The sequence below is a fragment of the Anser anser genome (genome assembly GCF_964211835.1).
Source record: "Anser anser genome assembly, chromosome: 14".
NCBI lineage: Eukaryota > Metazoa > Chordata > Aves > Anseriformes > Anatidae > Anser > Anser anser.
The window spans coordinates 13,124,385-13,137,695 of NC_139735.1; the positions used below are offsets into that span (position 1 = coordinate 13,124,385).

Here is a 13,311-nt window from a genome sequence, read left to right on the forward strand (position 1 = left end):
GGACTGTAACGCGATGTAGGCGGGGAGGCTGAATGTGCAGGGGCTATGGGCGCCGCGCTGGCCCTGTGGAGCTAGAGGTGCCATTTTGGGGGGACCACCTGTGGGTAATGGGAACGCTGCGAGGCTTCTCCGGGGTGGGAAGGAGGCCAGGGATAAGTGGAAAATAAGAGTGAACAGTAAAAAAAAAATACTTCAAAAATCAATAAAATGTTCTTTATTCAAAACCATGGGCCAGGGTGTTAGCGGGAACTCCGAGTGCTGGGGGTGTTTGGCTCCCCAAAATGCAGTCGGGGGCAAGCACCGGTGCTGGGTGCGGAGCACTGGGGCCTTGCCAAGGGGGAGAGCAGAAAATCCCCTCGGTGCTGCTGTCCTTCACCAGAGCTGGCTTCCAGGGCCAGGCCGCTTCCAATTAACTCCTGAACTCTGCGGGGATCCCGGCGGGCCGGGGCGAGGAGCTGCATTTTTCCTGGAAATGGAGGCTTTCGGCCTTTCTGGGCCTGCCTGACGGGATGGGGGGGGCGTTGCTAGGAGACGGGGCCGGCGGCCGCCATTTGCCGCGGGGGTGCGGGAGATGGCGGCGGGCGCTGGGGCGGCACCGCCGGGGCGAGGGGGACGGGGACAGGGGTCGGGCCCGAGCGCCTCACGGGGAGCGTGTCCCGGTCCCAGCCCAGCGACCGGGCAGGGGCGGGTTAAGCGCCGGGCTGGGCTTCGTGGTCACCCTTCGCTTGCCAAGGTTTAAATTTAGTCCCCACATGAACCCGGGCATCAGGTTGCTGGAGGCTGGCAGCGCCGCCACGCACCTGCTGCCGCCGCTTCCTTCAGAAATCCCCAAAAAGCCGCGGCTGACCCCGGCGGGGGCGGCCAGACCAGGCCGGGCACAACGAGAGCCGCGCGCCCCCCGAAAGAGGCGACCGACACCGTCCTCCTCCGCTCGGTGCCTGGTTTGACTTTGCGCCTTGCCATCCCTCCTGGCTGCTTGCTCGTCGCTTGGGGGATGCTGGGGGTGCGGGGGGGTGGCACCACCTGGGGACAGGCTTTGTGTCCCCCCCCACATGGGGACACAGCATCCCCGTGGGCACGCAGGGGATGGGGACGGAGCCACGACGCAGGGCCTCAGCCACCCGGGGTGCCACCGAGGGAGAGGAGCACCCAGCATGGCCCCGGCGGGGTCTGCGGGTCCCCGGTGGGCTCACGGCTGCGGGGTCGCGGTGGCACCGTCCCTACCGCAGACCCCTAAGCCGGGGGTGGCCGTGGCATTTGCACGCCGCCCGACACTTGGCATCGCCTCCCCCATGCTGGCGCCTGCTGCACGCATGTGATTGAGGAGCCAGGCGCCGCGGCAAGCAGAGCAGAAGGTCGAGCCTGCTCCCTACGGCAGCACCGGGGCAGTCCCCACCATGATCCCCCGCGGCAAGAGGGACGCCGGCCGCCCTGCCGAGCTGCCCGGCCCCGAAGGCACCATTGAAGGACGTCGGTCTGTCTGGGAGGAGGACGGCCGCCTGTCCGTCCTGCCCCGCGACGACCTCCCCAAGAGCATGTCCGACTCCTCCGTCTCCTCCTACCACTCGGCGCTATGCTCGGAGACGACAGACACCTTCAAGGACTGCCTGGAGTTCCTGGAAGAGGAGGACGCGGGCCGCCACACCGCCACACCGCCCCGGGGTCCCCCTCAGGGCCCCCCGCCGCACGGCCCTGTCCCCAGCCCGCGGCTGGAGCGCGCCCGGCAGGCTCAGCTGTCCGTCACCGCTAAGAATAGCTCGGCGCCAGGGCGCGGGGGCAGGATGGGTCCCCTCCGCGGGGACCGGCCGCCCGCCGCTGCCTTTGGGGACCGGCCGGGCGCGGCGGCACCGGGGACGATGCTCGGCGAGGGGCGGCGGGCCAGGCGGAGCGGCGGGGCCAGCGACTCGGACGAGGCCGACGGTGAGGTGCGAGCGCTGACGGCCAGGTCCTTCCGAAGCCTCTCAGGCCTTCCCGGCACCCGGCTGGACATGTGCAGCTCCCACACCTCCTCCAGCCTCTCCAACTCGCTGTCAGAGGACGGTGGTGGAGGACGGCGGTGGGCAGCGTGCGGGGAGCCCCGGGGTGCCGAGCTGCTTGGCCTGACAGGGAAGGAGCTGTTTGAGTGCGTGGATGTGGAGCTAGAGAGCAGTGACGCCAAGAAGGGGCACGGCAAGAAGAGGACCGTCCCCAAACGGCAGATCCAGCTCAAGAGGAAGGAGAGGAAGGAGACGGGGTTCTTCCTGTGGGGGGATGCCTCAGCCCCCCAGCCGCTGCCCCCCACCAGAAAGGAGCCCCCAGGCAAGGGCAGAGCCGTTGGTGAGGACTTCAGGTTCAACTACAAGCAGTTCATGAAGACGGCCTCCCTGGACGACGCCTCCAGCAAGACCCGGATGGCCTCCAGCCTGGTGAAAAATGTCCTAGCCAAGAAAATGCAGTATGAGCAGTGGATTAATAAGATGGAGCAGAAATCGCTGAGGGGCAGCTCGACCTCCTCAGGGCTGTCCTCAGTCGGCACCGACCTGCTCGGGGATGGCCTGGAGGGCAAGTCCAGCTCGCTCTCCAAGTCCGACTGCAGCATCTCCGCCGAGGACATGCGGTGTCCTCGGGGCTGCGAGAGGCTGGGGACTGCCAGCACCACCCGGCCAGCCAAGGGGGTCGTGCTGAGTGAGGCGACAAGGGAGAATGTCTGCAAGCTGAAGACAACCTTCAACGAGCTCAACGAGAGGATGAAGTACCAGGAGGTGATGCAGTGCCAGCGCCTGCCTGCCGAGGAGCACACGACGGAGAGGACCCGCTACCGGCGAGCGCGCGCCTTGTTCGAAGGCTACGCTGGGGACAGGAAGGCGCTGGACATCACCCCTAAATTTGAGAAAGTGCAGAAGCCATGGCCCAGCTTGAAGCAGCGAGCCATCCGCCCCAGCAGGCCCGAAGTAGTCCCATTTGAGCCCAAAAGCTTGGCGTTTCCTGATGTGCCACCCCGGGACGTCTTCACATCCCGAGCGCAGGAGGTGAAGCTGGTGCCGCAGAGCCGGTGGGAGGAGAAGCCACCGCCAGCACCCCGAGAGCCACCGAGCCCCAGCACCCCTGCGGCCACCCCTGCTGAGCCGGGGAACAAAGGCAAGGTGCAAATCCCGCAGCCGCGGGACGTGCGCAAGCTGCTGAAGAGCAGCTACAGCCTCTGCTTTGGCACCACCCGTGGCCCCCGAGCCCCTTGCCCCGTCGGGGAAAGCACCGGGGAGCCCACGCCACCATCCCCGCTTGTCATCCACTGCACCTCAGTCTGCCGCCGTGAGCCAGCACCGAGCCTCATGCCGCCAGCGGACAGGGAACTGGGGACAGCTGGTGGCCGAGAGATGGAGGCAGCACATGCTGAGGGGACGGCGACAGTCACCGGCACCCGCCCCACGCGGGGCTCGCCCGTGCACATCACGAAAGTCCAGTCCACGCGGAGAGAGGTGGCTGCCACCGAGGGTCCTCAGCTCAGCCCTGCTGCATCCCCTGCGTGTCGCCAGCGGAGCGAGCTCAGGGTGCCACCGCGCGCGGTGAGCGGGGGGGACGCACACGTGGAGACCCACCTCCACGTCCTGGTTGGCCCACGGCCCCCGCCGGTGGCTGGGGAGGGCTCTCCGGCTCGGAGCGGCGCGGTGCTGCGGACGGAGAAGACCCTTGTCCTCCCACCACCACCGAGCCCCACAGAGGGAGAGGAGGAACACAGTCATGGCGTCACTGCAGGGGATGGTGCCACAGGGGACCAGCATCATGGTGGCAAGGACGGCCCAGGGGATGGCCAGGACGCCCGTGCCATGAAACCAGCGGTGAGAAGTGCGGTAAAGCCACCCACCAGCGAGCCGGGCGGCTGGCTGGCCTTGGCGGGGAGCCATGGTGCTGCAGATGGCACCGGCCCCGCTGTCCCAATTCGAGCGAGGGAGGCCGGCAACGGTCCCTCTGTCCCCACTGGGCCACTCCCCACCAGGCCACCAGACCGGAGGGAGAGCTGGGAGCACGTAACGAAGTGGCCGGGAGCCAGCGAGCCTCACCTTACCGCCGCCCCAGTGGAGAACACCAACTACTTGACAATTCCCGTGAAAGCCCCCAAATCCTCCCCAGTGCCAAAGCTGCCCTCGGCTCCCAACCCGGCCACCGCATCCTTTGGGGCTCCCTTAGCTCCCCATCCAGCCAGTGTGTCCTTTGGGACCCCTTCTGTCCCCAATCCACCCACTGCATCGTTTGGGACCCCCATGGTCCCCAATCCACCCACTGCATCATTTGGGACCCCCTCGGTTCCTAATCCACCCACTGCATCATTTGGGACCCCCTCAGTCCCAAATCCAGCCACTGTATCGTTTGGGACCCCCTTGGTCCCCAATCCAGCCACTGCATCCTTTGGGACCCCCTCGGTCCCCCACTCAACCAGCACATCCTTTGGGACCCCATTGATCACCAATCCAGCCACTGCATCCTTTGGGACCGCTGCAGTCCCCACCTTGGCCAGCACATCCTTTGGGACTCCTTTGGTCCCCAGTGCAACCAACTCACCTTTTGGCTTCCCGCCAGCCTCCAGCATGTCCTTTGGCACTCCCTCGGTCCCCAACCTGACCAACACATCTTTTGGGACTCCTTTGATCCCCTACCCAGTGAGCGCATCCTTTATGACCCCCTTGGTCCCCAATCCAGCCACTGCATCCTTTGGGACCGCTTCAGTCCCAAGGCTGGCCAACTCAACCTTTGGGACCCCCTTGGCCCCCAACCTACCCAGCGCACCCTTTGCGACCCCCTCTGTCCCCAAACCAGCCAGCTCATCCTTTGGGACCCCCTCGGCCACCAACCCAGTCCCTGCTTCCCTTGGGTACCCATCAGTCTCCAACGTGGCCAGCTCTTCCTTTGGGTCCCTGTCAGTCACCAGCCTGGCCAGTGCTCCACTGGGGACCGGTGTGTCCTCCCTGCCTGGTGGGGAATCCCTGTGGAGCAAACCCCTCCCCGAGCCCACCCGGCCCCGGCCCCCTGAGACTGTGGCCGCTGCAGTGCCGCAGCCCCCAGGCCAGCCGCAGCCTCGCCTAGAGGACGCTCCCCGGAGGACCGAGGGCTCCTCGCCAAGCAACAAGAGTGCACCGAGCCCCACGCGGCCGTTCAATCCCCATCCGGCCGCGCAACGCAAGATGCTCGTCGATCCCGACAGCGGCAAATGCTACTACATGGAGCCGCCGCGGCAGCCCCAGCTGAAAATGCTCTACGACCCCGAGACAGGGCAGTACGTGGAGGTGCTCATCCCACCGGTGCCCGTGGCATCGCACGCTGGGCTCTACCAAGCTCCCTTCAACCCCTTGCTCTACAGTGTGCCCTACGTGCCCTACAGCAGCTTCCCGGGGCTGCCAGCACCCGCGCCGCCCGCCGTCCCTTCCCCGGCGCACCCCGACCTGCAGGGCCAGCTGCCGGCTGCCGAAAACCCCGGGGGCTTCCCTGGGACCTTCAGCCCCGATCCCAAGGGCGAGGGGCCGCCTGCTGCTGCGGGGCCTGACTGCGGGTACCTGGAGAGCCTGTACTACATCCCCACGGGGATGCGGGCCAGCCCCGGCCCCGGCCAGCCCCCCGCCCGCGCCAGCCCTGCCGGCCCCGAGCAGGGGCCGCTGCCCCCCATGTGAGCCCCGGCTGCGGTGCCAGCCAGCATCGTCCCACCTGCAGCTGGAGGGCACCTATGTTTGTGGCTGAGCCGGTGATGGACCTGACCGGCTCCTAAAAGGAACGGGGGGGCAGATGGTGTTTTACCAGCACCTGGCATCCCTGGTTGGGTTCTGAAGTCATTCAAGGGAGCACGGCCACGGCTGGCAAAGGGACCAGGTGCATGGCCCCCGCCTCCCCCTGCCCCCTGGTCCCATCCCGGGGGCTGCGCGGCGGGGCGATGGCCAGAGGCACCCCGGCTATGGCATGGACTCCTTAAAACAGCAATAAAAGTGCTGAGCCAGCATTAACCCTGCATTCCCATGTCTGTGTCGTCTGTAAAGAGGGTGCGGGGGGCCCACGTGTCCCATTTTGGGGACGTTTTGAGCAGAGGGGCAGAGGCTGTGGATCCCACAGTCCTGGAGCAGCAGCAGGGATGAATTTCCATGTCCAGGGGTGGGACCCCAAATCCTCAGAGAGGGAGGATTCTGGAGAGTTTTGGGAAGGATTTGGGGGAGACAAGGACAGGCGCAGGCATCGCAGGACTGAAGTAAACCAAAAACAAAAAAAAGAGAGGGCAGATGTTGGGGATAACCCATGCAGAGCTCCCCCTCGGCAGCCCCGGGGATGGACAGACAGATGGCAGCACGGCCGGGCGGGTGTCGCGGGGCACGTCGGGCGGATGCAGGTGCACCGGCCGCGCATCAGCACCCCGGGGGTTTATAACGCCTGCGTCTCCACCACTGCACTTTCGGCATCGCTCGCCACCCCTCCAGGCCCCACGGCGGCAGGATGCGACCCGTGCTGGCGGCGTGCATGGCCCTGAGCCTGGTGGCGGGGCCAGGGGCCGGGGATGGGTGCCAGGACCCCCCGTCCCCGTCCTTGTCCCGCTCCGTCCCCGCGCCCCAGCTGAGCGCCGAGGAGCTGCACTCGCCCCACATGCCCGAGTCCCTGCGCTGTGACGCCTGCTACGCCATCGCCTTCCAGGTGGGCACCGGGGACGGGGGGCACCCCGAAACCACGCTGGGACAGCCATGCCTGGCACCTCACCCAGCGCTTTTGGCTGCTGCTGAAGGAGGGAAAAGGGGGGAGGAACGTGGGAGCGGGGGGTCACAGGGGTGGCTGCCATCACCGGCCGCTTTCTGCCCCATTTCTGCCCCAGCTGGAGGAGCAGCTGAGCAAGGCGGAGGCGAAGCTGGGCAGGAAGGCGCTGCGCGAGTCCGACTACGTGGAGGTGCTGGAGAGGAGCTGCTCGCAGAGCTGGGAGCTGTGAGTGGCGTCCTGCCCCCTCCAAGTGCCACGGGGTGCTCCTGCACCCCAGGGCCACCCACCACAGCAGGTACAGACCCCCAACCCCGTGTGTCCCCCCCACAGCTACGGCGTGCAGGAGCTGAACGGGGAGAAGCGGCTGACGGGGCCGGGGCTGCAGAGCCAGCAGCCCCTGAGCGTGACGATGACGGGGGGCCCGTGGCCCAGCAGGTGAGGGGCGCGGGGCTGGCGGGGGGGTGACAAGTGCCACACCGCACCCTGACGCTGTCCGCCCCTTGCAGGCTGGCCAAGATGTGCCACAGCTTCGTGGGCGAGCAGGGCGAGGAGCAGCTCTACGGGGCGCACCGACGAGGCCCCTCGGCGCTGCGGGAGCTGCTGTGCCACGGCGAGAAGGGGCCCTGTGCCCCTCCAGCAGGGGGCAAAGCAGGGCGCCCGGCCCCCCCCAAGGCGCTGCAGAACGAGCTGTAGCCCCCGGCTCAGCCCTGGGGCCTTGGGGTGCCGCCACCGCGCCCACGGGTGCAGTTAATGCTTAATGCCCCAGCGACCTTTGGAGCCGACTTCGTACCCACAGCACCAGGACACGTGCGACGGGGACGCCGGGGGAGGTGGTCACCACCCCGCTGTCACCGGCCACCACCAAGCTGGGGACACCGCGCCGCTGCTCGTCCCTGTCCCCATCGCAGCGCCGCGTCCGCGGGGACATCGCCGGTGGCACCCGGTGCCCCGTGCCGCCGACCCGGCCGTTACTCTGTAACCCGCCCGCTCTAATGTTTTACCAAATCGGTGCTAACGGCGGTGCCAGCCCTAATTAAAGCAGTTAATCGCTCATCCCCTGCTGCCGCTGCGCTCCTCAGTTTCACAACCCGCGGACTAAAGTCCTCCTCGTCGCCATAAAAGACACCGTGCGGTGACATCCCTGCGCCGCCCAGGATGGGGACCCACTCGGGAGACCTGCCCCAGCCCCAGCCCCAGGTGACCGCGGCTCTGTCCCCATCCCCCTTTGCCCTGTCCCCATCGCCAGGGACATAGTGGGGGGAAGGAGGCAGGGGGGAGGTGGCACCCCGAATAGCAGCCACCTCGGGGCTGAGAGCTAGATGCAGGTGGCAAAGGATGGGGGAGGAGATTGAGGGGGGTTGGTGAAGCCCAGGACCAAGGGGACACACTGGGGATGAGGTGGGATGCTGCAGCTGGGACTCGCCGCCTTCCCAGCACCTGTGGGATGCTGCAGGGCCCCCCAGCATGGTGGGGACCCCAGCGGGGTTTGTGCATTTGGGACGCCCTGCTGCAACGCCAGGTCTCAGAGCAGGGGGCCCGCAGCCCTCCCAGGGGTGGCCGGGCGATGTCCCTGCGTCCCCAGTGTCCCCAGGAGGCCACTGCCCCGTTCCCATGGCTCGCCCGGCAGGACGCTGACCCGCCTGCTGCCTCTCCCTGCCTGCCAGGACGCCAGCCCGGCCCTCGCCCGCGTCCCCGCCGGCCGCCCGCGTCCCCACGGGATGGGCAGGGTGAGCACCGAGCCCCCGCGGCACCGTCCCCATCCCCGAGGGCTCCTGCGGGGCTGGCAGCGGGGACAGCGCTGCCCCTCCAGCAGTGCCCCCCGTGCTCCAGGGCCCTGCGGTGGATGCCGCCCCCCCCCCGGCCCGGCAGCAGTTCGACATGCTCTACAAGATCGAGGACGTGCCCCCCTGGTACCTCTGCATCCTGCTGGGCTTCCAGGTACGGTGCCGGCCCCAAACATCTCCCAGAGGCACCCCCGGTCCCTGCTGAGCGTGTTTCCCCCCCCCGCCATGCCCCCAGCATTACCTGACCTGCTTCAGCGGCACCATCGCCGTCCCCTTCCTGCTGGCCGAGAGCCTGTGCGTGGGCAAGGACCAGCTCACCGTCAGCTACCTCATCGGCACCATCTTCACCTGCGTCGGCATCACCACCCTCATCCAGACCACTGTGGGCATCAGGTAGGGGACGTCCCCTCCGCCGCCGGGACCCCGTCCCCGTGCCGCTGGGTGCAGGCGTCCCCTCTGGTCCCCAGGCTGCCCCTGTTCCAGGCGAGCGCGCTGGCCTTCCTCGTCCCCGCCAAGTCCATCCTGGCGCTGGAGAAGTGGCGGTGCCCACCTGAAGGTAGGGCTGGATGGTGCTGGTGGGGGGGACACCGGCTCCTGGCGGCCCCTGGGGCTCACCTCACCCCTTCTCCATCCCCAGAGCAGATCTACGGCAACTGGACGCTGCCGCTCAACACCTCCCACATCTGGCAGCCCCGCATGCGAGAGGTACGGCTCGGCCCCCCCCCCATGCCCACCCCGGAGCCCAGGACCCCCCCTCACGTGTCGCCGTCACCCCGCAGATCCAGGGGGCCATCGTGGTGTCCAGCCTGGTGGAGGTGGTGATCGGGCTGCTGGGGCTCCCCGGGGCGCTGCTCAGCTACATCGGGCCGCTGACCGTCACCCCCACCGTCGCCCTCATCGGCCTCTCCGTCTTCCAGGCCGCCGGCGAGCGGGCCGGCTCGCACTGGGGCATTGCGGCGCTGTAGGGCCGTGGGCGTGGGGGATGTGGGCAGGTTTTTAGGGCCCTCGCACCAAAGCTGCGGGTGGCACCGGTAGCATGCCGGTGGCCCTCAGGGAGCTCTGCCCTCCCCAGGTCCATCGTCCTCATCGTCCTCTTTGCCCAGTACCTGAGGAACGTCACCGTGCGCCTGCCCGGGTACCGCTGGGGACAGGGCTTCGTCCTGCTGCACGTGCAGATCTTCAAGCTGTTCCCAGTAGGGGCACGGGACGGGGGGGGCTTTTGGGGAGCAATGCCGGGGGCATCTCCATCCCCATGCGACACCCGGCCGCTGCCCGCAGATCATCCTGGCCATCATGGTGGTGTGGCTGCTCTGCTACCTGCTGACGCGCACCGGCGTCTTCCCCAGCAGCCCCGAGGAGTACGGCTACAAGGCCAGGACGGACGCGCGCGGGGAGATCCTCTCGGTGGCACCCTGGTTCCGTGTCCCCTACCCCTGTGAGTGCCAGCACATGTGGGTGCCCCACGGCCATGCCATGGAGACGTGCACCCTTGGCAGGGTGCAGGGAGCAGGCACAGCATCACCGGAGAGCACAAGGGGTCCCCACCGGGAGCGGTGTCAGGTCCACAGAGCGGTGGCGTGTCCCCTTGGCAGGTCAGTGGGGGCTGCCCACGGTGACCTCGGCGGCTGTGCTGGGCATGTTCAGCGCCACGCTGGCCGGCATCATCGAGTCCATCGGGGATTACTACTCCTGCGCGCGGCTGGCGGGAGCGCCCGCTCCCCCGGTGCACGCCATCAACAGGTACAGCCATGGGGACAGGGACATTGCTCTGTGCCCCAGCAGGTGCTTTCTGCCTGCGCCTGGCTCCAAATCTGCACCCTTGGCCGCTTTGTGCCTTGGTTCCCTGGTGGTACCGGGCCTCCTCCTCCTCCCCACCGCCATGTCCCGGCACCTTCGGGTACGTCCCCACCACCCACCCCAGGGGACGTCCCCTCCGTTCATCCCCCAGGGGCATTTTCACAGAGGGCATCTCCTGCATCATCGCGGGGCTGCTGGGAACAGGCAACGGCTCCACCTCCTCCAGCCCCAACATCGGCGTCCTGGGCATCACCAAGGTACCGCCCGCACCCCGCGCGGGTCCCCAGCTCGGCGCAGGGACAGCCGCCGCCACGCACTGCCCCTGTCCCCGGGCAGGTGGGGAGCAGGAGGGTGATCCAGTACGGCGCCGGGATCATGATCATCCTGGGGACCATCGGCAAGTTCACCGCGCTGTTCGCATCGCTGCCCGACCCCATCCTCGGCGGGATGTTCTGCACGCTGTTTGGTAACTGAATGCTAAAGCGGCGTCGGGCCATTTCCCTGGGGACCTGGGTGCTGCGTGCGTCAGCCCAGCTTCGACCGAGGAGCCCGAGGGACACGAAGCTGCGGATGAGATTTGAGCTGTGCCGAGGGCGGCAGCTGGGTCGGAGCGAGCTTCGCCGGCTGTGCCGGGCCCGGCAGTGCGGGGCTCGTCCCGCACCGCCCGCAGCCTTGCTCCCACCAGCGCGTCCCCAAGGCAGACGCAGCCATGTCTCTGCTTGCAGGCATGATCACGGCCATCGGCCTCTCCAACCTGCAGTTCGTCGACATGAATTCCTCCCGCAACCTCTTCGTGCTGGGCTTCGCTATGTTTTTCGGGCTGATGCTGCCCAACTACCTGGATTCCAACCCCAAGGCCATTAACACAGGTACCCGCCCTCGGCTAAAAGCCTTTTTCGTGGTTTGCCACCAGCACGTTCCCAGGTGAGGGTGCTTAGGGCGAGCAGGGCAAAACTCTCTGTCCATACGTCTTAATGTCAGACCCTGCTCTGCTCACCAACCCACAGTGTTAAATGCATTTATAGGGAAAAAATATGACTTAAATGGGACAATAGCTCCAAGGTAGGATTTACATAGTTAATCTGAAAACTCAATGAACCTCAAAGTGGTAGGGGAGAGCTTGCACTGGGCAGTGACCCCTCGAAGCACCATTTGATCAACCTGGGATGCCACACGCGAGATGTCCCCACTGCTCCCTGCTGTGCCCATCGCCCCGGCTCAGCCCCTGCCCTCCCGCAGGCGTCCCCGAGCTGGACCAGATCCTGACGGTGCTGCTGACGACCGAGATGTTTGTGGGGGGCTCCATCGCCTTCATCCTGGACAACACCATCCCGGGTAATTAAAGCGGGCCGGGAGCCGGGGGGCTCGGTGCGGGCGTGCCGGGATGCACGGCGGCTGTGCCTGCCCACAGGGACGCACGAGGAGCGGGGACTGGTGCAGTGGAAGGCGGGCGCGCACGCCGACAGCACGTCCTCGGCCAGCTTGAAGAGCTACGACTTCCCCTTCGGGATGAGCGCGGTGCGGAGGTGCCGCTGGCTGCGGCACGTGCCCATCTGCCCGCTCTTCACCGGGTTCGTGTTCAGCTGGCGGCCGAGGAAAAGCCGCGCGGCGGCCGAGGGAGCGCAGGACGGCGCCGACGGCCTCGTCGTCTGCACCAAGGTGTGAGCGGGACCCGGTGCGCCTCGGGCCCCGCTGCTGGAGGGCACGGGGTGGGGAAGAGCCGAGCCGAGCGCCTGGGGTCGCACCAGGCAGCATCGCTGGGGGGCTGCGAGCATCCCCCACGGCCAGCACCAAGGCTTCTTTTGCTCGTCCTGAACGCGGGGCTGGGGGAATTTGGTTGCCTTTTGGGGACATCACTGGCTTGGCTTTAGCTAAATCTAGTGTGCAGAGCCCATCCTGGGGGCTCCTGCAGGTGGTAGAGCTCCCCAGGCGCCGGCCTCAGCACCAGCAGCTCCCGTGCGATTGCCCCAGCTCAGCCTCCCGCTGGCTTGAGACATGTTCAAAGCTTTGCTGAAGCCCGTCAGCTCTGATCAGAGGCGCTGGGACCGGCCAGGGCCAAGGGTTTTCACACCACGCCCTTGGCCACGGCAGGGCTGCACAGCGGACACAGTTGGCTCTGTGCTGGGTACAGCAATCAGACCGGTCTATTTTAAGATTCTGCATTAAAAAAACATCCAAACGCACTTGCCCGAGGGGTGTTTGTGGTGTTTCCTGCACCATTCCCTCGTCCCTTCTGCATTTTCAAGGCTTCAGAGGTAACCACCCTGCAGGGGTGCTCACAGCAGCCTCGATCCCAGCCACCAGCAGGCTGCTGTCAGCGAGCTGCCGCCCGGACCCCAACACAGGGCGATGAAATCGGGCACAAGCTCTCAGCAAAGCCCCTGGTCAGACACCTGCACACACCAGTGCTGGCCCTCGAGCAACCCTGGTGATCCCCGCTTCATGCCCAGAAGGCGGAGGGCAACGTCCCGGTGACAGCCAAGCCCAGCTTCTGGGCTCAGGTTGGGGTTTAGCACCAAAACCCAAAGGTGAAGGCAGCGCTGGGCTACCTAGACATGGCTGTGGACTCAGGTGGGAGCTGAGCACCGCGACAGCCGCTCCCTCCCTCCCACCCCACGCAGAGCACGAAGAGCAAAGGAAAATTCACAGGTGAAGATAAGGGCAGTTTAATAAGTGAGTAAGTTTAAGTGAAGAGGGAAAGGGGGTCGGAAAAAAAAAAGAAAAAAAGAAAAAAAAAAGAAAAAAAAAGAACAAAAACCATGAAGACCCAAGTGATGCAAGTGCAACGACTCGCTGCCTCCCAGGGGCACGCTGGTGCCCAGCTGGGCTCAGAGCAATGGAAGAACCTCCCCGCCTTCCGCCCCGTCCCAGTTTTCAGGGTGAGGGCGATGCTACGTGGCGTGCGATATCCCTTGGCCAGCTGTCCTGGCCGAGTCCCCTGCCAGTGCCTGGCCCACAAGAGGTGTGGGCTGAGCAAGGAAGAGAGAAAGCCTTGAGGCTGTGCGAGTACCGGCCTGAACCCCTGTGTTAT

The 13,311-nt window shown here is 66.5% G+C and overlaps 3 protein-coding genes across 12 annotated transcripts; all 3 read left to right on the forward strand.

Annotated features, from left to right (window-relative positions):
• The first annotated feature begins 223 nt into the window (after positions 1-223).
• PROB1 (proline rich basic protein 1) lies at positions 224-5,973 on the forward strand. The gene has a single exon (XM_083798747.1). It carries the CDS (start codon positions 1,398-1,400, stop codon positions 5,637-5,639), a length of 4,242 nt encoding a protein of 1,413 aa, XP_083654873.1. The 5' UTR covers positions 224-1,397; the 3' UTR covers positions 5,640-5,973.
• Positions 5,974-6,342: 369 nt separating this feature from the next.
• MZB1 (marginal zone B and B1 cell specific protein) lies at positions 6,343-7,752 on the forward strand. Its single transcript, XM_083798790.1, has 4 exons — positions 6,343-6,642; positions 6,818-6,924; positions 7,030-7,134; positions 7,206-7,752. The coding sequence occupies exons 1-4, from the start codon at positions 6,448-6,450 to the stop codon at positions 7,390-7,392; spliced, it is 594 nt and encodes a 197-aa protein (XP_083654916.1). The 5' UTR covers positions 6,343-6,447; the 3' UTR covers positions 7,393-7,752.
• A 4-nt stretch (positions 7,753-7,756) lies between these two features.
• Positions 7,757-12,470, forward strand: SLC23A1 (solute carrier family 23 member 1). 10 transcript variants are annotated; one of them, XM_083798768.1, is made up of 15 exons: positions 7,757-7,896; positions 8,364-8,426; positions 8,530-8,637; positions 8,719-8,876; positions 8,951-9,039; positions 9,121-9,188; positions 9,263-9,444; positions 9,556-9,676; positions 9,762-9,918; positions 10,076-10,223; positions 10,432-10,537; positions 10,617-10,746; positions 11,006-11,149; positions 11,520-11,615; positions 11,692-12,470. In XM_083798768.1, exons 1-15 carry the CDS (start codon positions 7,855-7,857, stop codon positions 11,943-11,945), a joined length of 1,866 nt encoding a protein of 621 aa, XP_083654894.1. In that variant the 5' UTR covers positions 7,757-7,854; the 3' UTR covers positions 11,946-12,470. The 10 variants fall into 10 exon arrangements, 8 of the variants coding, with proteins under 8 accessions (XP_083654894.1, XP_083654893.1, XP_083654895.1 ...); XM_083798769.1 differs by having other exon boundaries at positions 7,835-7,896; positions 8,739-8,876; XM_083798767.1 differs by having other exon boundaries at positions 8,364-8,637; positions 8,739-8,876; positions 9,126-9,188.
• The last annotated feature ends 841 nt before the right edge of the window (positions 12,471-13,311 follow it).